The 21,974-nt window shown below is 40.1% G+C and overlaps 1 protein-coding gene across 6 annotated transcripts in view; it reads right to left on the minus strand.

The window, feature by feature from the left end:
* LOC140197585 (long-chain-fatty-acid--CoA ligase 1-like) overlaps positions 1-21,974 on the minus strand; it is a 171,576-nt gene that overhangs the window by 10,942 nt on the left and 138,660 nt on the right. For all 6 annotated transcript variants that reach the window (XM_072257746.1, XM_072257742.1, XM_072257744.1 and 3 more), the window contains exons 14-18: positions 17,463-17,558; positions 11,150-11,222; positions 5,744-5,832; positions 2,447-2,563; positions 507-650 (exon numbers count right to left, since the gene is read on the minus strand). In XM_072257746.1, the coding sequence (XP_072113847.1) occupies positions 507-650; positions 2,447-2,563; positions 5,744-5,832; positions 11,150-11,222; positions 17,463-17,558 (519 nt within the window). The remainder of the gene's footprint in view (positions 1-506; positions 651-2,446; positions 2,564-5,743; positions 5,833-11,149; positions 11,223-17,462; positions 17,559-21,974) is intronic.

Below are 21,974 nucleotides of genomic sequence, written 5' to 3' on the forward strand. Positions count from 1 at the left end.
CAGTAAAACCCTAACTACAGTCAATCAGCTCTATCACTCAAATGTCAATACCTTTAGAAGCTCATGACCATGTGTTGAGAGCATAGAGAAGTCCAGCACAAATGATAGAATGACTGCACACCTTCCCATAATACTCAAGATTGAGCTCTTTAGCCATGTTAGAGCAAACAAACCTAGAGTGGAAGCAAGTCATCCTTGAGCCTGATGGACTGCTGAAGAAACTAAAGCAAATCTACTTGAGAATACTTTCCAGTTCTAGGAAGCCTTTAATTTGTAAATTAGTTTGATGTATTGTGAGGCAAAACTATGAAGTGACCTGCTCAGAGTGTAGCCAGGAGGGAGTTAAATCCTGGGCAGAAGCACAAAATGCTTGAGTGTGAATAAGTAAATTGCTTGATGGTGCCACCCAATCTAAATTTTAGCTACAAAGTTCTACTTGAAAGCTGTAACATTTCAATTGTAAAACAGAACTAAGTTCCAATTAGAAGTGCAGAGACTGGATTTACCTGCAGACTGTCACCATGAACAAACACCTGAGCAACTGGCTCAGATCGTACATAGATGTTTTCAATTTTTTCAGGTGCTATGTACTCGCCCTGTGCCAATTTGAATATGTTCTTTTTTCGATCAATTATCTTCAGAGTCCCATTCTGTTTTAAAAGAAAAGCAACAGAATTCAGTTTTCTGTTCCTTTACCAGAGCCAGTAACACATTTACAAAACATAAAACGGCAGATGCTAGAATCCAAAACAAGAATAGAAATGCTGGAAGAACTCAGTCAGGCAGGATCTGTGGGAAGAGAAACCAGTTCTGTTAATGCAAAACAGCAAATCTTCCTCAGAACTACAATTCATCATATTGTTTTGATCCAATTTCTTTTGATCAGTTGACAACATTATCATGTGCCCTAAATACAAAAAGAAAATTAACAATGGTGCTGGTAATATCTTTCTAGTATTTCATCGAATGCGATTTCTGCTGAAAGTGTGTGTAATCACTTCAAAATAGCACATAAAACTTTTTTATGCCAGTTTGATGAAAAGGTACAATGTCTCTTTACAATCTAATTCTCAGTCTTTGGTTCCTTAGTGCTTTATTTTAAATGAACAATAAATGAAGATTTAAAAAGAGATACTTGTTTAGAAAGAGAAAATATCCTTATCATCTTCTGCTACTGCATGTTTATATAGAAATAGATATATTACATACATTCCTTCTGCTTGTGCAAGCTCTTTCAAACTTACAGAAAAATCACCTGTAGGATTTAAATTCTGTCACTAAATGAATAAAACTTCTAATACCTAATCATACTGGCATTTATCATATATAAATGTGTATACGTTTACAATGGGATGACATCCCAACTGTTGAAAAACCTCTGCATATTCAAACAACTTTGCTGGGAATCCAGTTACCCAAAAAAGCCCTCTTTTACCACTGTGTTGAGGGATGGTTCTCTGAATGTAATAGTGTGTATTGATGTAGCTTTCCATGTCCTAGATTGAATATTGCTTACTGTTTGCATTAATTACTGTGATGAAAGAAACTCCTGAGGGATGTCCCACTGCTAAAAAAAAATGTAATGGGAATCTTTCCATATTGTTAGAGATAAGTGTGATCAACCAGAATAATCATGGAAGTAGTTCAATGTTCACTTTACCACCACCACACCAGCATCCCTTGAATAAATGCCTGTAATTTGAGTTCATATTGGAAAAACAGCTACAGGATCAGAAATAACTGATAGAACCAAAGACCAGAGTCCAAGAGAGCTTGTACATATCCCAAGTGCTGTAGAACAGTGTGCAGTACCATATTAACAATAACATCTTTTCTAGAAGAGAAGGTTATAAAAATAAGAGAAGAAAAATAATGAGTATTCTAACATTTACAAAAAATATAATGTGTAGAATTCTGTACATTTCTGCTTATTCAGAGTTCCAAACTAATGTAATTGTCTTGCAAGTCAATTGCACTTAAGTGTAAAGGTAACTGAAACAGGTTAGTCAAGGACATATATACAGAAAAGTGCCAATAACATCACCCACCATGCTCGTGGAATGTTTGTCCCACTCCCACCAGAGAGGAGGCTATGCAGCATCCATGCTGGACCTCCAGGCTCAAAAACAGTTACTTCCTCCAAGCAGCAAGGATGATCAACACCTCCACCGACTAACCTACCCTTCCATACCCCTTATCACCCCTACTTTATCATTTCCTGTCAGAGTCACCTTATGCACAGACACGACTGTGCCTGGAGTCACTTTGTGGACATACAGTCTACATATAAAACCTATCTTATGTATTTATTTTATTTATTAAGTGTTTATCAATTATTATCTTATTTTATTTTTTATCTGTGCTGCATCAGATCCAGAGTAACAATTACTTAGTTTTCTTTTACACTTGTGCACTGGAAATGACATTAAACAATCTTGAATCTTACCGGCAGCCACTTTCCTATATCCCCTGTGTGCAACCAATCATCCTCATCCAGGGCTTCTGCAGTTTTCTCAGGGTCTTTTAGGTAACCAGAAAACACATTTGGCCCCTTTACACATACCTGAAATAATAAGATTTTATATTTCCATGATAACATAATAATGAGTTGCAAGACTAGACCAGCTGGTCCAGATCAGCCTCTCATCAACATCTTAAATGATCTTACACCTCTGAGCCATTTTTCTGCACCATCCAGATATTTTTCATTATCTTAATATCCAGAAATTGATCAAGCTCTGCTTTTAATGAACTCAGTGATTGAGTTTCCACTGCACTTTGGCAGAGGGAATTCCAAAACGAAAGCACCTCCTGAGTGGAGAAACTTCCCATCATAGACATTAATGATCCACACCTTATTTTAAGCCTAAAGGCTTACCCTTATTCAATATCAATCCCCACAAAATAATGTGGTGTACACAAGATGAGGAATATTCAAGCACAATTTCAAACAGATCTGTCATGGCAAGAGTTGTTTCCCACTGCTGCAATTAAAAAAAAAATCCAATGTTCTAGCAAGCACATTTGATAAGAGTTTTCCAAAAATGCTGTGACCAATTCCACCCTTCAAAAATTCAATCAGTAATGGAGTATAACATATTCAAAACCTTATTCACACAGACTGGCTACAACATGTAAGCAATTTGTGCATAAAATGACTTGAGGTTATGTTCTGCACAATATATAAATACCAAATTAAAAACATTCAAACCCAATTAAATATCCACTCTCTGTGAGGTGGTATACAGGAAACTGCCTACTGTGGAAAAAATTGAAAGAAAGATGCATTAAAGTAAGTAACTTACAGAAAGGCCATTCCTTTCTGTCTTTTCATTTTGCAGTGCAAAGAAATTAAATATTTGCTCCTGTCTCCTCTTCACCTCCTTAAGTTAATGCCTCCCAACAAGACAGAATGAAAAAAAAATGGTCTAGAAAGGATCATGGACTTGAGTTTCACAGTTTCGACCAAGGTGGATCGATATGTGCAAAGTTGTTAATGAAATTCAGGCAGACTGGTTTGTTAGCTAACTAATCCAACTGTACATATTGTAATTATGTAGGTGTTGTCAAGGGTCAGACAAATTATGAGAAGTCCAAACCCATTTGCTGTAACAGTCCATCCATAATTATGGATGAAGCTATATAATTATGAACACACCTCTAAATTGGTAAAGGAAAATTTACTGGGTTCAATGGACTGAGTAGATCTAATTTTACTTTAATTCATTCACAGGGTATGGGTATAGTTATCAAAGCAACAATTTACTGAGTCTAAGAAAGTGCTTCTGCACCACCATCCTGGATCGCTTCCATTCTTCTGACAAAGGTGCTCACAAGGTAATTAGGTAGAGAGTGCCAGTATTTTAATTCAGCGACCATTAAAATAACGGAGGTATGTTTCTAAATCAGGGTATTACAAAATTTAGAGAGGACCTCAAAGCTGGCAGTACTCTCTCACATACCTGCTGCATGTGTACTAGGTGATGGGAGCAATTTGGAAGGTGTGCAATATAACTGCAGGGTATCTTGTAAATTGTGGTTGATATGATACCAATAATGCGCCATAAATGTTACTTGTTACTAATTAGTGCAAACAAACTTCATCCAGATCTTCCTGCAAGTGGGCACAGACGGGTCGATGAGCTAAGAAATTTTAAATGTAACCGAAATCTTTGTAACCATATTTCTGACCTTAAGATGGAGGGAAGGTAGCTAGTGATAACCGAAGAATACTTCCTAAGGAATTTCTACAGCAATTCCCTTGGGGCCAAGATCATTGACTTAAAATAACCACTTTTCTTTCTTCAAGCTACAAGTCCAACCAGAGAAGAACTTGCTAATTCCCAATGACTTCAAGTGTGGCAATAAGGAGTTCTGGATTAACTGGTCAGGTAGGTGCTACCTCAATGTCAAGGTCAGTCATTGTACCTCAAAAAGTACAATGCATCTACCAATGGTCAATTAGACAAGTTAATGCTTGGACACATACGGTACCTGAAATATTAATTATTTTTCTCTCTCCAATAATGTCACATGACATGCTGAGAATTCCCAGCAGTTTTATTTTAAATACAGATTTTGCATTCAGTACTTTACAGCTGAGCCAGCTGTTTGACAAAATTTAATTGTTGGTCCCTGGTTAAATTTCCATAGCCCAGCAAAATTCTTACGAAGCTAACTAGAAAAATCAAGGGCAAAAGTCATAACACCAGATTTTCTCTCACAGCTGAAACAGTTAAAAATATTTGTTAAATTATTCTATTTCCATTTGTCTTTATCACCCAAGAATCAGAAATCAATCACTCTTCACCTCTTCAACCCTCTGCCAGTCATACCTGGTTTTCTTGTACAGACTGTGGTTACCAGACTTAAATGCCACAGATCTAGCCCTCAGCAGATGAGTTACCTCCTGCTTCAACCATGGCTTTTAGTTTGGGAACCTACAGCAAGTTTCTGGAAGCACACACTCATCCACACAGGTGTTAGTGAAGTTGGTAATCATGGAAAAATAGAGTAACACACACAAAATGCTGAAGGAATTCAGTAGGCCAGGCAGCATCTTTGGAGAGGCACAGAGTCAACGTTTCGGGCTGAGACCTTTCATCACAACTGGAAAAGAAGTGGGGAGAGACCAGCATGTACACCAGAAGTACGCGCTGGCAGAAGATAGCTAAAACCAGGTGAGGAGGCAGGTAGCTGGGTGAGGGAAGGGGAGTGAAGTGAGAAGCTGGGAGGGGACAGGTGGAAGAGGTGAAGGGTTCAAGAAGAAGGAATCTGATAGCAGAGGAAATTGGACAAGGGAGAAACAGAATGAGGAGGGACACCAGTGGGAGGTCATAAACAGGATCACCTTCCACTAAGGGCACAGATTTAAAGTGAGAGGGGAAAGATTTAAAAGTCTTCTGAAGGTCATTATCTTCACACAGAGGGTGATACGTGTATGGAACAAGCTGCCAGAGGAAGTAGCTGATGCAGGTACAGTAACAACAATTAAAGACTTCTGGATAAGTACATAGATAGGAAAGGTTTAGAGACACACGGACCAAATGTGGAGAAATGGGACTAATTTAAGTGGGCACCTTGGTTAACATGGACGAGTTGGACTCAAGGACCTGGTTCCATGCTGTATTAATCTCCGACTCTATTAATGTTGCTGTGCTCTGCCACATTGTTGGCCAAATAGTTTGGAAACTATTTTTATATAACATACTGATGTTTACACCATTTAAAACATTCTACTTACCTCACCCTCCCCTTTAGCAGCGAAGTAGTTCATTTCTTCTACATCAACAAGCTTAATTAGACTGCAAGGCATTGGAGCTCCAACATGTCCTGCAAATGAAACAGGAGATCCAGCTTTGAAAGAGTTGACCTGGATAGACTGAAATACTGTCCGTAACTCAGAACCTACCTTAACTAGCCACTGAGAATTTACTTCTATGAAATACAAACTCTTTTTACTGACATCAAGAATTTTCGCACGAATGTTATATTTCTTCGTTCTTTCACAGAATGTGGACATGGACATTGCTGGGAATATCAGCATTTATAGTCTATCATTATCTGGTCCCAAATTGGAAAGGCACATAGGAGATCAGCTACATGGGTGGGTGTAGAGTGACATTTTCATCAAACTTGGCAAGGATGATGGATTTCCCTTCCTGAAGGTCATCAGTGATCCAGATAGATTCTTGCAACATTCCAGTAATGGCTAATATTAATATAATTAGGTTCTTTTTTTTAAAAAAGAAAACCTCTAGAATTTAAATTATTTGAATTTAACTCCCTAGCCGTTCTTGTGGGATTGAACTCATGGTCCAAATGCCAGCAGGTGGTCCAGTAAGGTGAGGATTGAAACCATGTTTTTGGAGTTGAGATGCCCTTCTTAGTAGTGTTATAAATATACTGTTGATAGCAAATTACACAAGCCTATTCTAAAATAAAAATGGAAAACAAAGATGATTTTAAGATTATATTTTTACAGACATGACATTCAGGATTTATGACATTTCTATAGAGAAAGAAACAAAATAGGCAAGAACTTAACCTATACACCGAGAGTTTATCTGTGCTGCTGCTATGAAACTCTACTGATCAGCACACTACTTTGGGAGAATGATGAGAACAAGGGGACTTCTTTTTCAGGAAAAGATGCAGAGGAAAGCAGTAAAACATCACTACTCAAAGCGGGCATGTTTAACTTTAGAAAAGATGGGTGCTCTCTAAATTTGAGTAATTGAGTAACAATTGTTCCAAAATCTTAAGAATAGCTCTCCCTTATAACACATCCAGACAATTCACTTCAACATCTTTACACACTTAGTGAATCAAATTGATGTACAAAAAGTGGCTTTTATTTCAGCACACAAAAGTATTGCTTGACAGAAAATTTGCAAATAATCAATATATCCCTACGCTGGCATTAACTACTGAAATGAGCCAAGGTCTTTGTGTTCGATGTGAAATAAAAGGAAGATCATATAATATAATGAATGTTTAACTATACTGTATGGATCAACTGAACTAACAAAAGAGAAATCTGATCTAAAGCATCTTCGTGCTTTACAACTGACAAACAATGGTGAAATCTTCAGATTACATGATATGGCAAAATTAGAACAATCACAAAAGAAAAAAAAATGATCGTATGACCTAAAGCAGCAGTCATTTTATACAATTCCTCAACCAAACAGCTTAACTTTCTGAATAACCCTGTACAATTTCAAAACCAAAGTACAAGCATTGTACAAATGTTAGGAATGCCAACATCTCACAGCATGAGTATTTGTTGACAAATTAAATGTAATAAAGAACAGATTACTGCCTGGAAGTCAACAATGGCAAATGGAGTAACGGGGGGAACAATGGCATAGTGTTAGGGAGATGATGGTGCAGTGTTTGTCATCACTGGATAAATAAGCTTGATACTTAAGATAATGTCCTGGGGATATGGGTTCAAATACAAAAATCAAAGTTAAAAGTAAATGTATTATCAAAGTACATTATGCATTACCCTGATATTCACTTTCTTGCAGGCATTCACAGTGGTTACAGAGAAACAAAAGAATCAATGAAAATTTACACACAAATCAGAAGAACAACCAATGCACAGAAAACATTGTGCAAATACAAAAAGAAAAAAAACAAAATAATAATTATGAATAAGCAATAAATATCAAGAACATGAGATAATCAGTCCTTGAAGGTGAGTCAATGGGTGGTGGGAACAGTTCAAGGTATATTTTATCAGATTACATACATGTCACCACATACAACCGTGCGACTTTCTTGTGGGCATACTCAGCATACTGAGAATAGTAACTATAAACAGGTTCAATGAAAGAACAAGTAGAGCATAAAAGTTAACAAACTGTGCAAATGCAATTATTTAAATAAATAGCAATAAATAACAAAAACCATGAAATAAGATAAAAAGTCCTTAAAATGAATAATGTTGGCGCGTGGCCAAGTGGCTAAGGCGTTCGTCTAGTGTTCTGAAGGTCACCAGTTCAAGCCTTGGCTGAGGCAGCATGTTGTGTGTCCTTGAGCAAGGCACTTAATCACGCATTGCTCTGCGACGACACCGGTGCCAAGCTGCATGGGTTCTAATGCCCTTCCCTTGGACAACATCGGTGGCGTGGAGAGGGGAGACCTGCAGCATGGGCAACTGCTGGTCTTCCATACAACCTTGCCCGGGCCTGCGCCCTGAAAACCTTCCAAGGCGCAAATCCATGGTCTCATGAGACTAACGGATGCCTATAAAATGAATAATGGTTGTGGTTTTAGTTTAGTGACGGGGTGAGTGAAGTTGAGTAAAGTTATCTCCTTTAGTTCAAGAGCTTGATTGAGGGGTATTAACTGTTCCAGACCTGGTCCTGGTTGTGTGGGTCCTGAGGCTCCTGTACCACTTTCCTGATGGCAACAGTGAGAAGAGTACATGTGCTGAATGGTGAGGATTCTTGATGATAGATGCTGATGTGCTCAAATTGGGTGGGGGGGTGCAAGGGGAGAAGGGCTTTCCCCATGCTGGACTGGACTGTAACCACCCTAGACGTTGACTGTACTTCTTTTCCACATATGCTGCCCGGCTTGCTGACTTCCTCCAGCATTTTGTGTGTGTTGCTTGGATTTCCAGCATCTGCAGATTTTCTGTTGATTGTGATTAGACCACTACTTTTTTAGGCTTATCTGTTTAAGAGCATTGGTGCTTCCATACCAGGCCTTGATGCAACCAGTCAGTGTACTCTCCACCGTGCATCTATAGAAGTTTGTCAAAGATGAAATGCTGAATCTTTGCAAGCTTCTAAGAAAGAAGAAGCACCTTCTTTGTTGCTGTGCCCTCTTTGTGATGGCACTTACAAGCTGGACACAAAGACAGATCCTCTGAAATTACCACGCCGAGAAATTTAAAATTGCCCACCCTCTTCACTTCTGATCCCCTGACAAGGACCGGCTCATGGACCTCTGGTTTCCCCTTCCCATAGTTAATAATCAGCTCTTAGGTTTTGCTGACTTTAAGTGTGATCGATACAATCACACCAACCAACAAATTCAAGTTTGACTTTTGTAACTGAAGAGTCAAAATGATGACCATGAAAGCCACAGCTGACGACCGAAAAGACCCATTAGGATGGTGCGCAGCTTGAAGTGGAACCTGCTGATGGAGCTGTTCCCTGCACCCAAGGCCCAGCTCCTTTTCACAGGGAATGGTAGATGCCTAGAAAGGGCTGCCAGTGGAAGTGGTGAAAGCAGATATGATAGTGGTACTTAAGATGTGGCTGGATAGACACAGGAATATGCAGGAATTGGATGAATATCGATCATGGACAGGAAGACGAGAATTAATTTAATTCAGGATTGTGTTTGGCACAGAAATTGTGGGCTGAAGGGCCTTTTCCATTTCCACACTGTTCTATGAATTCCTCTAAACACAGAATCTCATGTGGCATCAGATCATTTCACTGAAAATATCTTAAGGTATAACGGCAGAAAAGGGCCATTCAGCCCCTCACGTCTGCTCTGCCAGTCAATGTTTTTCACTTTAACATTATTTCCCTGTACTAACTCCATCTCTCTATTAATTTCCGAACTCCATCTTGAATATGTGCAGCAAATGAACCTCAACAGTCCTCTTTGGTAAAAAAAAAAACTCCAAAGATTCACAACTCTATGGGTGGAGAGATTTCTTCTTGTATTTTGGTAAGAACGTGCTGAGATCTTGAGCTGTTTTTTATATTACTCCTGTGTAGGCAAACTCTTATGCAGAGAATGTGTCAGAATCAGGTTTAATATCACCAGCATATGTTGTGAAATTTGTTGACTTTGTAGCAGCTGTACAATGCAATACATGATTATAGAGGGAAGAACTGTGAATTACATTATATATTAGTTAAATTAAATTAGTGCATAAAGGTCGTGAGGTAGTGTATATGGGTTCAATATCCATTCAGAAATCAGGTGGCAGAGGGGTAAAAGATGTTCATGAATTGTTGAGTGTGTGCCTTCAGGGTTCTGTACCTACTTCCTGATGGTAGCAGTGAAAACAATGCATGATGTGGGTGCTAGGGGTCCTTAATGATGGATGTGGACTTTCTGAGGCATTGTTCCTTGAAGATGTCCTGGATCATACGGAGGTTAGTACTCATGGTGGAGCTGACTAAGTTTACAACTCTGTAGCTTACTTTGATCCTGTGCAGTAATCCCCTACCCTCATACCAGATGATGACACAGTCAGTTACAATGCTCTCCATGGTATTTCTGTAGAAATTTTTGAGTGTGTTTGGTGACGTACAAATCTTCTCAAATTCTTCATGAATTATAGCTGCTGTCATGTCTTCTTAGTAGTTGCATCGGTATGTTGGGTTCAGTTTAGGTCCTCAGAAACAGTGACACCCAGGAACTTGAAACTGCTCACTCTCTCCACTTCTGATCCCTCTATAAGTACTGCTGTGTTTTCTGTTGTCTTACCCTTTCTGAAGTCCACATCAGTTCTTCGGTCTTACTGACATTGAGTGCAAGGTTGTTGCCATGATAGCAGTCAACTAGCTGATATCTCACTCCTGTCACCATCTGAAATTCTGCCAACAATGGTTGTATCGTCAGCAAATTTACAGATGGCATATGACAGTTGATTCGACTCTGCCTCTTCTGTTTGTATTATTTTGATCTGAAACAATTATCTCTACTCCCACAGATCTGCGTTTGACAAAAATAATCTTAATTAGTCTGGAAGGAATTCAGAGCATGTATATTTTTGAAGTCTGCCTTAAATCTACATTATGACACCCTGATTTTATTTGATAAAAAAAATTGGCATTTGAACTGATGAACAAGTTGAGAGTAAGCTGCAAAGGAATGGAAAATAATAAATTGGAATATCCAGAACCCAATCAGTTCAAAAGCAAAATGATGTGAGTCTTTAATGTGCAATAAAGTATTTCTTCTATTTCTCTGACATATCAACAATTTGCCGTCTGGATATTCTTGGGTTATTTTGCTAAAGGGACAAAGCAAAGTGCAGTGGGGAGGGTCAGGTCAGTAGGTTAGAGCTCAGCTACCAAGTCCACTAAATCAACTTTGGCTTCCATTGTTTAAAAAAAATAAACCAAAACTTTAAATCTCAATATCTGGTAGCAAAAACAAGCCTTACCTGCTGACCAGTCTCCAGGAACGGTCATTGAGCAGCCTGCTGTGCATTCCGTTTGCCCATATCCCTCATAAAACTGTAATGAGAGAAGTCCACAGCTTATTACCATTTAAAAAGTCACACCAGTTGAGAAGAATTGTCGTTCAGCCTTTTGCAGCTAAGATTTTAAAATATCTAAAGTTTGGAGTAACTCATTATGTAGAGCCACAACCTCTCAGTTTAAAAAGAGGAAGAAAGTCGCAGACTTTTTCTCTTCGGATCAAGAAGACAGTGCTAAGAGGCTAAGGATTTCCAGCGAGAAGACATTTTATTTCTCGGAGTAGGAGAGAGGCCAGACTGCGCAGGTGCGAGACGTCAGCCAGTTGAGCGCGAACAGTTTAAAAAGAAAACCGCCATATCCAGCGGGCAGCGTTGGAGCGGGCTGCAGAGTGAGAGGGTGCAGAGTGAAAGGGCTTTGGCTCAACGGGCTTCGGCGGAGACGGGAAGAGGCTTCCTGTGACTGTCGAGTCTCATAGTAACGGAGTAAGTTACAGTTTTTAGGTACTTAGTACAAACAGTAGCATTAGAGATATGTATCTAGGATTACTGTTGTGTTTGGAGTGCCAGATGTGGGGACCCTGGGAGACTCCCAGTCTCCCCAAGGATTACATCTGCACCAGGTGCACTGAGATGAGGCTCCTGAAGGACCGTGTTAAGGAGCTGGAGATGGAATTTGATGACCTTCGGCTAATTAGGGAAAGTGGGGAGGTGATAGATACTACCCATAGGGAGGTAGTGGATAGCACCCCTGTGACAGTCCCCCTCAGAAATCGATATATTGTTTTGGATACTGTTGAAGAGGCAGACCTGACAGAGGAGGACCACAGTGAACGAAACTCTGGCATTCTGCCCAGTGCCGAAATCAAGAGAGCAAGAAGAAATGCGGTAGTTATAGGAGGGGATTCCATCGTAAGGGGGACGGACAAGAGATTCTGCGAGCCGGACAAGGATACCTGGATGGTGTGCTGCCTCCCTGGTGCCAAGGTACGGGATGTCTCAGATCGAGTCCAGAGTATTCTGAGGGGAGAGGGCGAGCAGCCGGAAGTCTTGGTACATGTTGGTACCAATGACATAGACAGAAAAAAAGAGGAGGTCTTGAAGAAAGATTACTGGGAGCTAGGAAGAAAATTGAAAAGCTGGACCTCCAGAGTAATAATATCAGGATTGTTGCCTGAGCTGCACGCTAATGATGGTAAGAATAGCAGAATTAAGCAGATGAATGTGTGGCTAAGTAACTGGTGCAGGGGGCAGGGCTTCAAATTCTTGAATCATTGGGATCTATTTTGGGGAAGGTATGACTTATACAAAAAAGATGGATTACACCTGAACTCAAAAGGTACTAATATCCTGGCGGGATTGTTTAATATAGCTGTTAGAGAGGGTTTAAACTAAGTTGGCAAGGGGAAGGAAACCAAGGTGTTAGGGTCGAGGAAGAGGAAAATAGAAATAAGTCAAAAATACTGTACAGCAAAGATGTCAAGAAGGACAGGCCGGTGAATATACAGGATAATTTGCTGCAAAATAGAAATATAGCAAAATCAGCAACAGATACTGATCTAAATGTACTGTACTTAAATGCACGCAGCACTAGAAATAAAGTGGATAACCTTGTTGTACAGCTACAGGTTAAAAGATATGACATTGTGGCCATCACCGAGTCATGGCTAAATGATGGATGTGATTGGGAGCTGAATATCCAAGGATACACAGTGTATAGGAAAGATAGGAAGGTGGGTAAAGGGGGTGGCGTGGCCCTGATGGTAAGTAACAATATCAAATCAATAGAAAGAAGGGACATAGGATCAGAAGAGGTAGAATCTTTATGGGTAGAATTAAGAAATGGCAAGGGTAAAAAGACACTAATAGTAGTTATATACAGGCCTCCAAACAGCAGCCAGGATGTGGACTACAAGTTGCAGCTGGAAATAGAAAAAGCATGTTAGAAGGAAAATGTCAAGCTAATTATGGGGGATTTTAATATGAAATTGGATTGGGAAAGTTAGGAAGGTAATGGATCTCAGAGAGGGATTTTGTAGAATGCCTACAGGATGGCTTTTTGGAGCAGCTTGTCCAGAAGCCCACCAGGGGACCGGCTGTTTTGGATTGGGTGCTGTGTAACGAACCTGAGGCGATTAGGGAGCTGGAGGTAAAGGAACCCCTTGGAAGTAGTGTTCATAATATGATTGAGTTCAGTTTCAAATCTCAAAAGGAGAAGCTGGTATCAGGTGTATCGATATTTCAGTGGAACAGGGGAAATTACAGTGGTATGAGAGAGGAACTGGCCCAAGTCGATTGGAAAAGTAAACAAAATGGAGGGACGGCAGAGCAGAATTGGATGAAATCCTACAAGTAATAAGGAAAATGCAGGAAAAATATATTCCAAGAAAAAAGAAAATCATGAATGGAAAAATGGCACAAATGTGGCTAATGAGAGAGGTTAAGGCAAAAATAAAAGCAAAAGAAACGGCGTACAAGGAAGCAAAAATTAGTGGGAAAAATGAGGACTGGAAGACTTTTAAAAACTTACAGAAGGAAACTAAGGAAGTCATTAGGAAACAAAAGATGAATTATGAAAGGAAGTTGGCGATTAACATAAAAAAGATACTAAGAGTTTTTTTTAAATATATGAAGAGTAAAAGAGTGACAAGGGTAGATACAGGACAGATTGAAAATGATGCTGGAGAAATTATAATGGACAACAAAGAGATGGCGGAGGAACTGAATGAGTATTTTGCATCAGTCTTCACAGTGGAAGACATGAGCAATATACCTGATAGCCAGAGGTATCAGGGAATAGAATTAGGTACAGTCAAGATTACTAGAGAGAAAGTGCTTGGGAAGCTAAGTGGACTAAGAATAGATAAGTCTCCCGGTCCGGATGAGGTGCACCCAAGGGTTCCGAAGGAGGTGGCTTTGGAGATTGTGGAAGCATTGGAAATGATCTTCCAGGAATCAATAGACTCTGGCATAGTTCCGGAGGACTGGAAGGTCGCAAATGTAGTTCCGTTATTTAAGAAAGGAAGGAGGCAGCAAAAAGAAAATTACAGACCTATTAGTCTGACGTCGGTAGTTGGAAAGATATTGGAGTCAATCCTCAAGGACGTGAAATACCTTGAGGTGCATTGCAAGATAGGCCAAAACCAGCATGGTTTCATGAAGGGAAGATCCTGCCTCACCAACCTATTGGAATTTTTTGAGGTAATCTCAAATAAGATTAACAAGGGAGAGGCTGTAGATGTTGTGTATTTGTATTTTCAAAAGGCCTTCGATATGGTGCCGCATATGAGGCTGCTTAATAAGATGAGAGCCCATGGAATTATAGGAAAGATATTGAAATGGGTGGAGCATTGGCTGATAGGCAGAAAGCAAAGGGTGGGAATAAAGGGATCCTATTCTGATTGGTTGCCGGTTACTAGTGGTGTTCCGCAGGGGTCGGTGTGGGGCCGCTTCTTTTTACGATGTATATCGATGATTTGGATTATGCATTAAATGGTTTTGTGGCTAAGTTTGCGGATGACACCAAGATAGGTGGAGGAGCAGGAGATGTTGAAGAAACAGAAAGGTTGCAGAGAGACTTAGTCAGTTCAGGAGAGTGGGCAAAGAAATGGCAGATGAGATACAACGTTGACAAATGTACAGTTGTCCATTTCGGAAGAAGAAATAATCAGGCAGATTATTATTTAGATGGGGAGAAAATTCAAAAATCGGAAGTGCAAAGGGACTTGGGGGTCCTCGTGCAGGATACCCTAAAGGTTAACCACCAGGTTGGATTGGCAGTAAGGAAAGCGAATGCTATGTTGGCATTCATTTCAAGAGGAATAGTGTATAAGAGTAAGGAGGTGTTGATGAGGCTCTATGGGACACTGGTGAGACCTCATTTGGAATACTGTGTGCAGTTTTGGGCCCCCTATCTTAGAAAGGATGTACTGATGTTGGAGAGAGTTCAGAGAAGATTTATGAGGATGATTCCTGGAATGCAGGGGCTAACATATGAGGAGCATTTGTCGGCTCTTGGATTGTATTCATCAGAGTATAGAAGAATGATAGGGGATCTCATAGAAACATTTTGAATGTTGAAAGGGTTGGACAGAGTAGATGTGGAAAGGTTGTTTCCCTTGGTGGGTGAGTCCAGGACAAGAGGCCATAGTCTTAGAATTAGAGGGTACCCAGTTAAAACAGAGATGAGGAGAAATTTTTTTAGCCAGAGGGTCGTGGATTTGTGGAATTCGTTGCCACATACAGCTGTGGAGGCCCGATCATTGAGGGTGTTTAAGGAGGAGATTGAAAGGTATCTAATTAGTCAGGGTATCAAGGGATATGGGGAAAAAGCCGGAAATTGGAACTAGATGGGTGAATAGTTTAGCTCATGGGGGAGCTGCGGAGCAGACTCGATGGGCCGAATGGCCTACTTCTGCTCCTTTGTCTTGTGATCTTGTGATCTCTTGCACTAGCTTTAACTGAGTTTTAACAGAGATTCATTGAATATAGGCAGCTGTCATGAAAAGCTGAATCCAACTGAACTGACATTAAGCAAGAGGCAACACAAAGATGGACAGTTATTCAATCAGTTGGATGCTTCCTTGCAATTGAGGTGCTTATGAATTCCAGTACAGCAAGCTGGCCTATGTCTAGGGGTGATAGCAGAAACATTGCTCGCTGGCAGAGTCAGTTGGGAATTATAGAGAGAAAGTGAGGGCTTGGTTGGAAGTGGATGAGGAAGAACTGAGACATGGGTATGGAGAAGCTATGAATGTGTGACCCAGGATAACTTGCTGGGAAACAGCAGGATATCAGACAGCATCCAGTGAATGCATATAGAAATCAGAGCATTGTATGAAAAACAAGGTAAAGGAAAGACAATTTTAAGTGAAGTCACTTAACATTTCTCCAAATATAAATGAAATGCTGTTTATAGGGATAATGTTATATGTATGAAAAATGGAATAAAGGGGAAAAAATGGGGGAAACAAATCAGAATATTGTGTCAACATGAACTAAATGGGCTGAAAGGGACTGTTTTCTGTACAGATTATTCTCCAGAATATCATTCATGGATAGAGTGACTGCACAGAGGCTGCATACCCACTAAGACAAATTTCTATCATTACTTTTTTGTTTTGATTTGCAAATGTCAGCATTGAGTTGGGTTGAAGAGTGTTCCTATGAGAAGTGCAGAAACTCCGTGCCTAATGGTCTTTAAAAAGTCCATCTGAAAGACGTGTCTAGTTGTCCCTTTGAAGAATCTAGTTCCAAACGGGAGACGAAAATCAACCACAGGGGTCGTGCCAGTGGGACCTGAAAAAAGTTGACCCTCTCAGGAAGCCTGTCCATGTGCATTACTGGGCAATATGGACAATAATTAAAGTCTAAGTATCAGCAGAATACAGATATTCGATCAGCTATGCTAACAGCATAAATACAAATGGCATGATACTCAATACTACCAATGATGGGTAGGCTACTGCAAGTTACTATTTAGATTATAAAGACAATCCCAACATTACCATCATTTTTATTCAACCAACACCTGGAGCACATAATCACATGCATTTGGCAAACCTCTCCAATTAACTCATATTTGCATTGTCTTGGGCATGTCTCCATGAATGTTTTTTTAAACACCTTTTCATTTATGATCTCAAAATCTGGATGAACTTCCAAGAGCCCACTTGGAAAGAGCAATCCTGATAGATGATGTCAGGCAAAATTAATACTTTGCTAACTGCTGGTAGCAGAAGGCCATCCAAAGAAACTTGAAATCTGAGGTGAGGCCTGGAAAGAAACCTCAAGTGATAGTGCAGACATGAAGAAAGGATGTGAGAAATTGTCCTTGAATTCCAAAGAGATGGCTTCATTCGATTTCTATTTTCTTTGGAGCATCTGCAGTAGGAAACTGATTGAATCCTGAATTGTCTTAGAGGAAAATTTGAGAGAACCACCACATAGTTTCAGGACTATGATATCTACATTGGTGCAGATGCAAGCAAAGCTGTACATGAGGATCAAATAGTATAGAGTTTCCCACAAACAATTCATTAAGATTGAGGAATCATGACTGTAATCACAAAGAAACATCAGTAACTCTGGTACTATTGTATTAGCATGAAAACCGAAGTGGGATTGATTAGAGAAAGTGCTGCTGGTAGGTCAGTTTTCCCATAGTACTGATCCACATCACTCAAATATCATAAGTGCTTTCTTTCATAATTCACTCTCATTTATTGTACAAAAGATAAAATTAGTTAAAAATAGTAAAGAAATTAAAAGTGCAGCTTACCTGACAACCTAAAGCTGCCCTGATAAAGGTAAGCACAGTCGCAGACACAGGAGCAGCTCCAATTACCATCAGTTTTACTTGACCACCCAGACTGGCCTGTGGACAAAATGGATTGATGACAAGAAAAGTGAGGGAGGTTATGACTTCATATCCTACTGCAGAGACTCTGAACACATGACAATGCCTGTATGATGCTTTTCATCTTTTACACAATTTATCTTGTAACATACTGTAATTTTTCTTGCACTGTACTTCTGCCACAAAGCAACTAATTTCACAACACATTAATAAAAATAAACCTGACTCTGATCCCATGGCATTAACCACCTTGCAAACTGTCTTTTCCAAAAGCTTCCTTCTGCAAAGCACTATAGGTTTATTATAACAAAAGTGTAACGCCATCTTTATTTATTTATTGACATACAGCATGGTGTAGGCCTTCTGTACCTTTTGAGCTGTGCTGCCCAGCAATCCCCCAGTTCAATCCTAGTCTAATCACAGGACAATTTACAATGACCAGTTAACTTACCAACAGTACACCTTTGGAGTGTGGGAGGAAACCGGAGCACTCAGAGGAAACCCACACGGTCACAGGGAGAACATACAAACTTCCTGACAGGCAGTGGCAGGAAATTTTTAAAATTTCTTCCCCTAAGCAGTTAATCGGATCAACCATTCTAGTTAGACCCAAACCCACCGCTGTCCATTACTCTGTCATTGCACTGTTAACATTATAAACCACTTTTTATAATGCTGTTTATGTTGTAAATACATGCTGGTATTTATGCACATTGTATATATATATATATATATATATTGAATAAAGTTGAACCTTTAATTTCAAACATATTTTTTTTATATGGCATGGACCCCTATCAAAGTTGGGAACCCCTGGTTTAAGAAATAAGTGAGTTCCCAAAATGTCCTGATCACTATTTATCATTCAATAAAGGGGTGATCTGCACATTATTCAAGACCATCCGGGAGGCTGAAAATGTCATAGATGATACTTGTACTGAGGTGGTCACAACCAGAGTACAGGTTTCAGATAGATGGGTGACCACCAGAAGTAAAGGGAGTAAGCAGTCAGTCCCTCTGTGGCCATTCTCCTCAGCAACAAATATACTGCTGAGGGGGTTATGATCTATCAGAGCAGAGCAGCAACAACCTACCATAGCTGGCTCTGAGGTTCAGCAGGGAAGGGTAAAGCCAGGCAGAGCAATAGTCATAAGAGGCACGATAGTTAGCGAGGTGGATGAGAGAGTCAATGGCTGTAAAAGACAACAGGATGGTGTGTTGCCTCCCAGGTGCTAGGGTCGGTGTCTCAGAGTGGCTACTGAAGATTCTCAAGAGGGAGGGTGAGCACACAAGAGGTCATGGTGCACATTGACACAATTAAGCTTGTCCCCATTACCAGTCCCAGCTATAACAACCTTCAATAAAATTACTACACACAAAATGATGGAGGAACTCAGCAGGTCAGGCAGCAACTATGGTACAGTCAGAATAAAGAGTTAATGTTTTGGGCTGAGACACTTCATCTGGACTAGAAAGGAAGGCATGTGTCAAGGAGATTATTGCCAGGTTTACTGAAGCCTAGAAAACAATATCCCATTCTATTCAATATTTTCTCAAACACCAACCCACACATTCCAAATATAATCTAAATTATGGTAAATGTTTATTGCACCCATTAGGAGTGAAACTTTACTTATTGACATAGAACATGAAGACTAAGAGCAAAATATTTGAATTGAGGGCAAGCTGGACATGAGGCAATTATGAGCCACAGATACAATTTAACCACAATTTAAATGTTCAACTAAATTTCCTTCAATGATTGTACTCAATTTTCCATCCTTTGGTCAAAAGACAGAAACTCTACCACATAATAGCACTTAAATAAATGAAGGTCAAAATTATTTTGCTACCCCACCTCATTATGCCTGTATCTCTAAAACTAAGAATCTAAAAAACAAGGATCCAGTACATTCTGTGAAGCTTTAATTAAATACAATGTTAAAAATGCAATGTACATTATAAAACCTCTCAGATAAAAGCTCAGACAAAACCTCTGGCAAACCAGAGGTCATACAAGAAGCCCAGGTACAAGGTCACTGAGTGCAAAGAGGCACACACTGACACTTGACAACTATGGCAGAGCTTCCACAATATAACCTCCTTCAAGACGAGATCATGTGGTCTAAAGTGGCAATGACCCATCATTCCCAGAAGAGCTCAATGCTTATTAAGCATGCTTTGACTGAAAGAACTATCAATCACATGAGCTACCACAACTCCAGATGACCCTGTACTTTCACTCTCCAAGGCCAACAACTGGGCATCCTTCAGAAGAGTGATTTCATGAAAGTCATCTGATCAAGACAGCATATCTGACCCAGTACTGAAGATCTGTGCAAACCAGTTAGCTGGAGTATTTACAAATATATTCAACCTCTTGCCTCTGTAGTTTGAGGTACTCACCTGTTTCAAAAAGACATCCACTTTTCTAATGCTCAAAAACAGGATGGTGCCTGCCCCAAGGATTACCATCCAGTGGCACTTTTATCACTGTACTATGTACATTGAGGGCTTAGTTATAGAGTGAATCAACTCTTGCTTCAGATTACTTAGATTTGCTCCATTTAGCCTGCCACCACAACGAATCAACAGAAGATGGGATTTCTCTGGACTCCACTCCGAACGAAATGGGCAACAGGAACTTGTATGTCAGGCTACGACTCAGTTATCACATCCAAACTCATTAACAAGCTTTAAGGCCTGTGGCTCCGCACCTCCTTCATTAACTGGATACTCGATTTCACCATTGCCAAACCTCAGTCACTGAAGATCGATAACATCTCCTCCTCACTGACCATCAACACAGGTGCATTTCAAGGCCATGTGTTTAGCTCCTTGCTCTACTCTCTATACTTGTGACTGTTTGGCTAAGCACAGTTCCATTGGTATCTTCAAGATTGCCGAAGATATATCATAAGTGGCCACGAGTCAGCTTATTGGAGTAAGATGGGTCCTCTAGATGGGTGCTACTGCAAGATAACATCTCGCTCAACATCAGCAAAACTAAACAGCTTATTATTTCAGGAAGGGGAAGAGGGGATACAGATGTAGTAGTCCAACTTTGGTAAATCGACAGTAGAGTCAGCAGCTTTAAATTCCTGGGTGTAAGCATATCAGATGTCCAGCACATAACTACAATCACAAGGAAATTCCACAAGTCTCTTTACTTTCTTAGGGGGATCAGAAGGTTTGGCTTATCCGGACCAGATGAACTGCACCCTAGGGTTCTGAAGTGATAGCACTAGAGATTGAAGGCATTAGTAATAATCCTTCAAAAAATTATTGGACTCTGGCATGGAGCCAGAAGACTCAAAAACTGAAAATATCACTCCACTCTTTAAGAAAGGAGGAAGGCGGCAGAAAGGAAATTGTAGACCAGTTAGCCCAACCTCAGTGGTTGGGAAGATGCTGGTGTCAAATGTTAAGGATGAGGTTATGGTGTACTTGGTGACACAGCACAAGATAAGACAAAATCAGCAAGGTTTTCTGAAAGGAACATTTTGCCTGATGAACTTGTTGGAATTCTTAGAGGAGATTTCAAGTAGGATGGATAAAGGGGATGCATGGATGTTGCATATTTGAACTTTCAGAAAGCCGTTGACAAGGTGCCACACATGAGGCTGCTTACCAAGTTAAGAGCCCATGGTATAACAGGAAAGTTACTGGCATGGTTAGAGCATTGGCTGATTGGTAGGAGGCAGCGAGTGGGAATAAAGGATCCTCTGCTGGTTGGCTGTCAGTGACGAGTGGTGTTCCACAGGGGTCAATGTTGGAACTACTTTTTTTTATGCTGTCTATCAATGATTAGATGATGGAATATATGGCTTTGTTGCCAAATTCGCAGATGATATGAAGATTGGTGGAGGGACAGGTAGTGCTTAGGAAACAGGAAGGTTGCAGAAGGACTTGACTGAATTGGAGAATGGGCAATTAAGTGGCAAATGAAATGCAATGATGGAAAATGCATGGTCATACACTTTGGTAGAAGAAATAAATGTGCAGACTTTTTTAAAAATGGGGATAAAATCCAAAAATCAGAAATGCCACGAGACTTGAGCGTCCTTGTGCAGAACACCCAGGTAGAGTTGGTGGTGAGGAAGGGAAATACAACGTAGAGTTAGCATTTATTTCAAGAGATCGAGAATACAAGGGCAAGGATGTGATGCTGAGGCTTTATAAAGGTACTGGTGAGGCCTCACCTTGAGTATTGTAAACAGTTCTGGGCTCCTCATCTAAGAAAAGAATTGCTGATATTGAACAGGGTTCAGAAGAGGTTTACAAGGATGATTCTGGGATTAAAAGGGTTATCATACGAGGAACATTTGAGGAGTACAGTCCCTGCTCTGGGTCTGTACTCGTTGGAATTAGAAGGATGACGGGCGATCTCATTGAAATCTTTTGAATGTTGAAAGGCCTGGACAGAGTAGATGT

This window comes from Mobula birostris, chromosome 5 (assembly GCF_030028105.1).
Source record: "Mobula birostris isolate sMobBir1 chromosome 5, sMobBir1.hap1, whole genome shotgun sequence".
NCBI lineage: Eukaryota > Metazoa > Chordata > Chondrichthyes > Myliobatiformes > Myliobatidae > Mobula > Mobula birostris.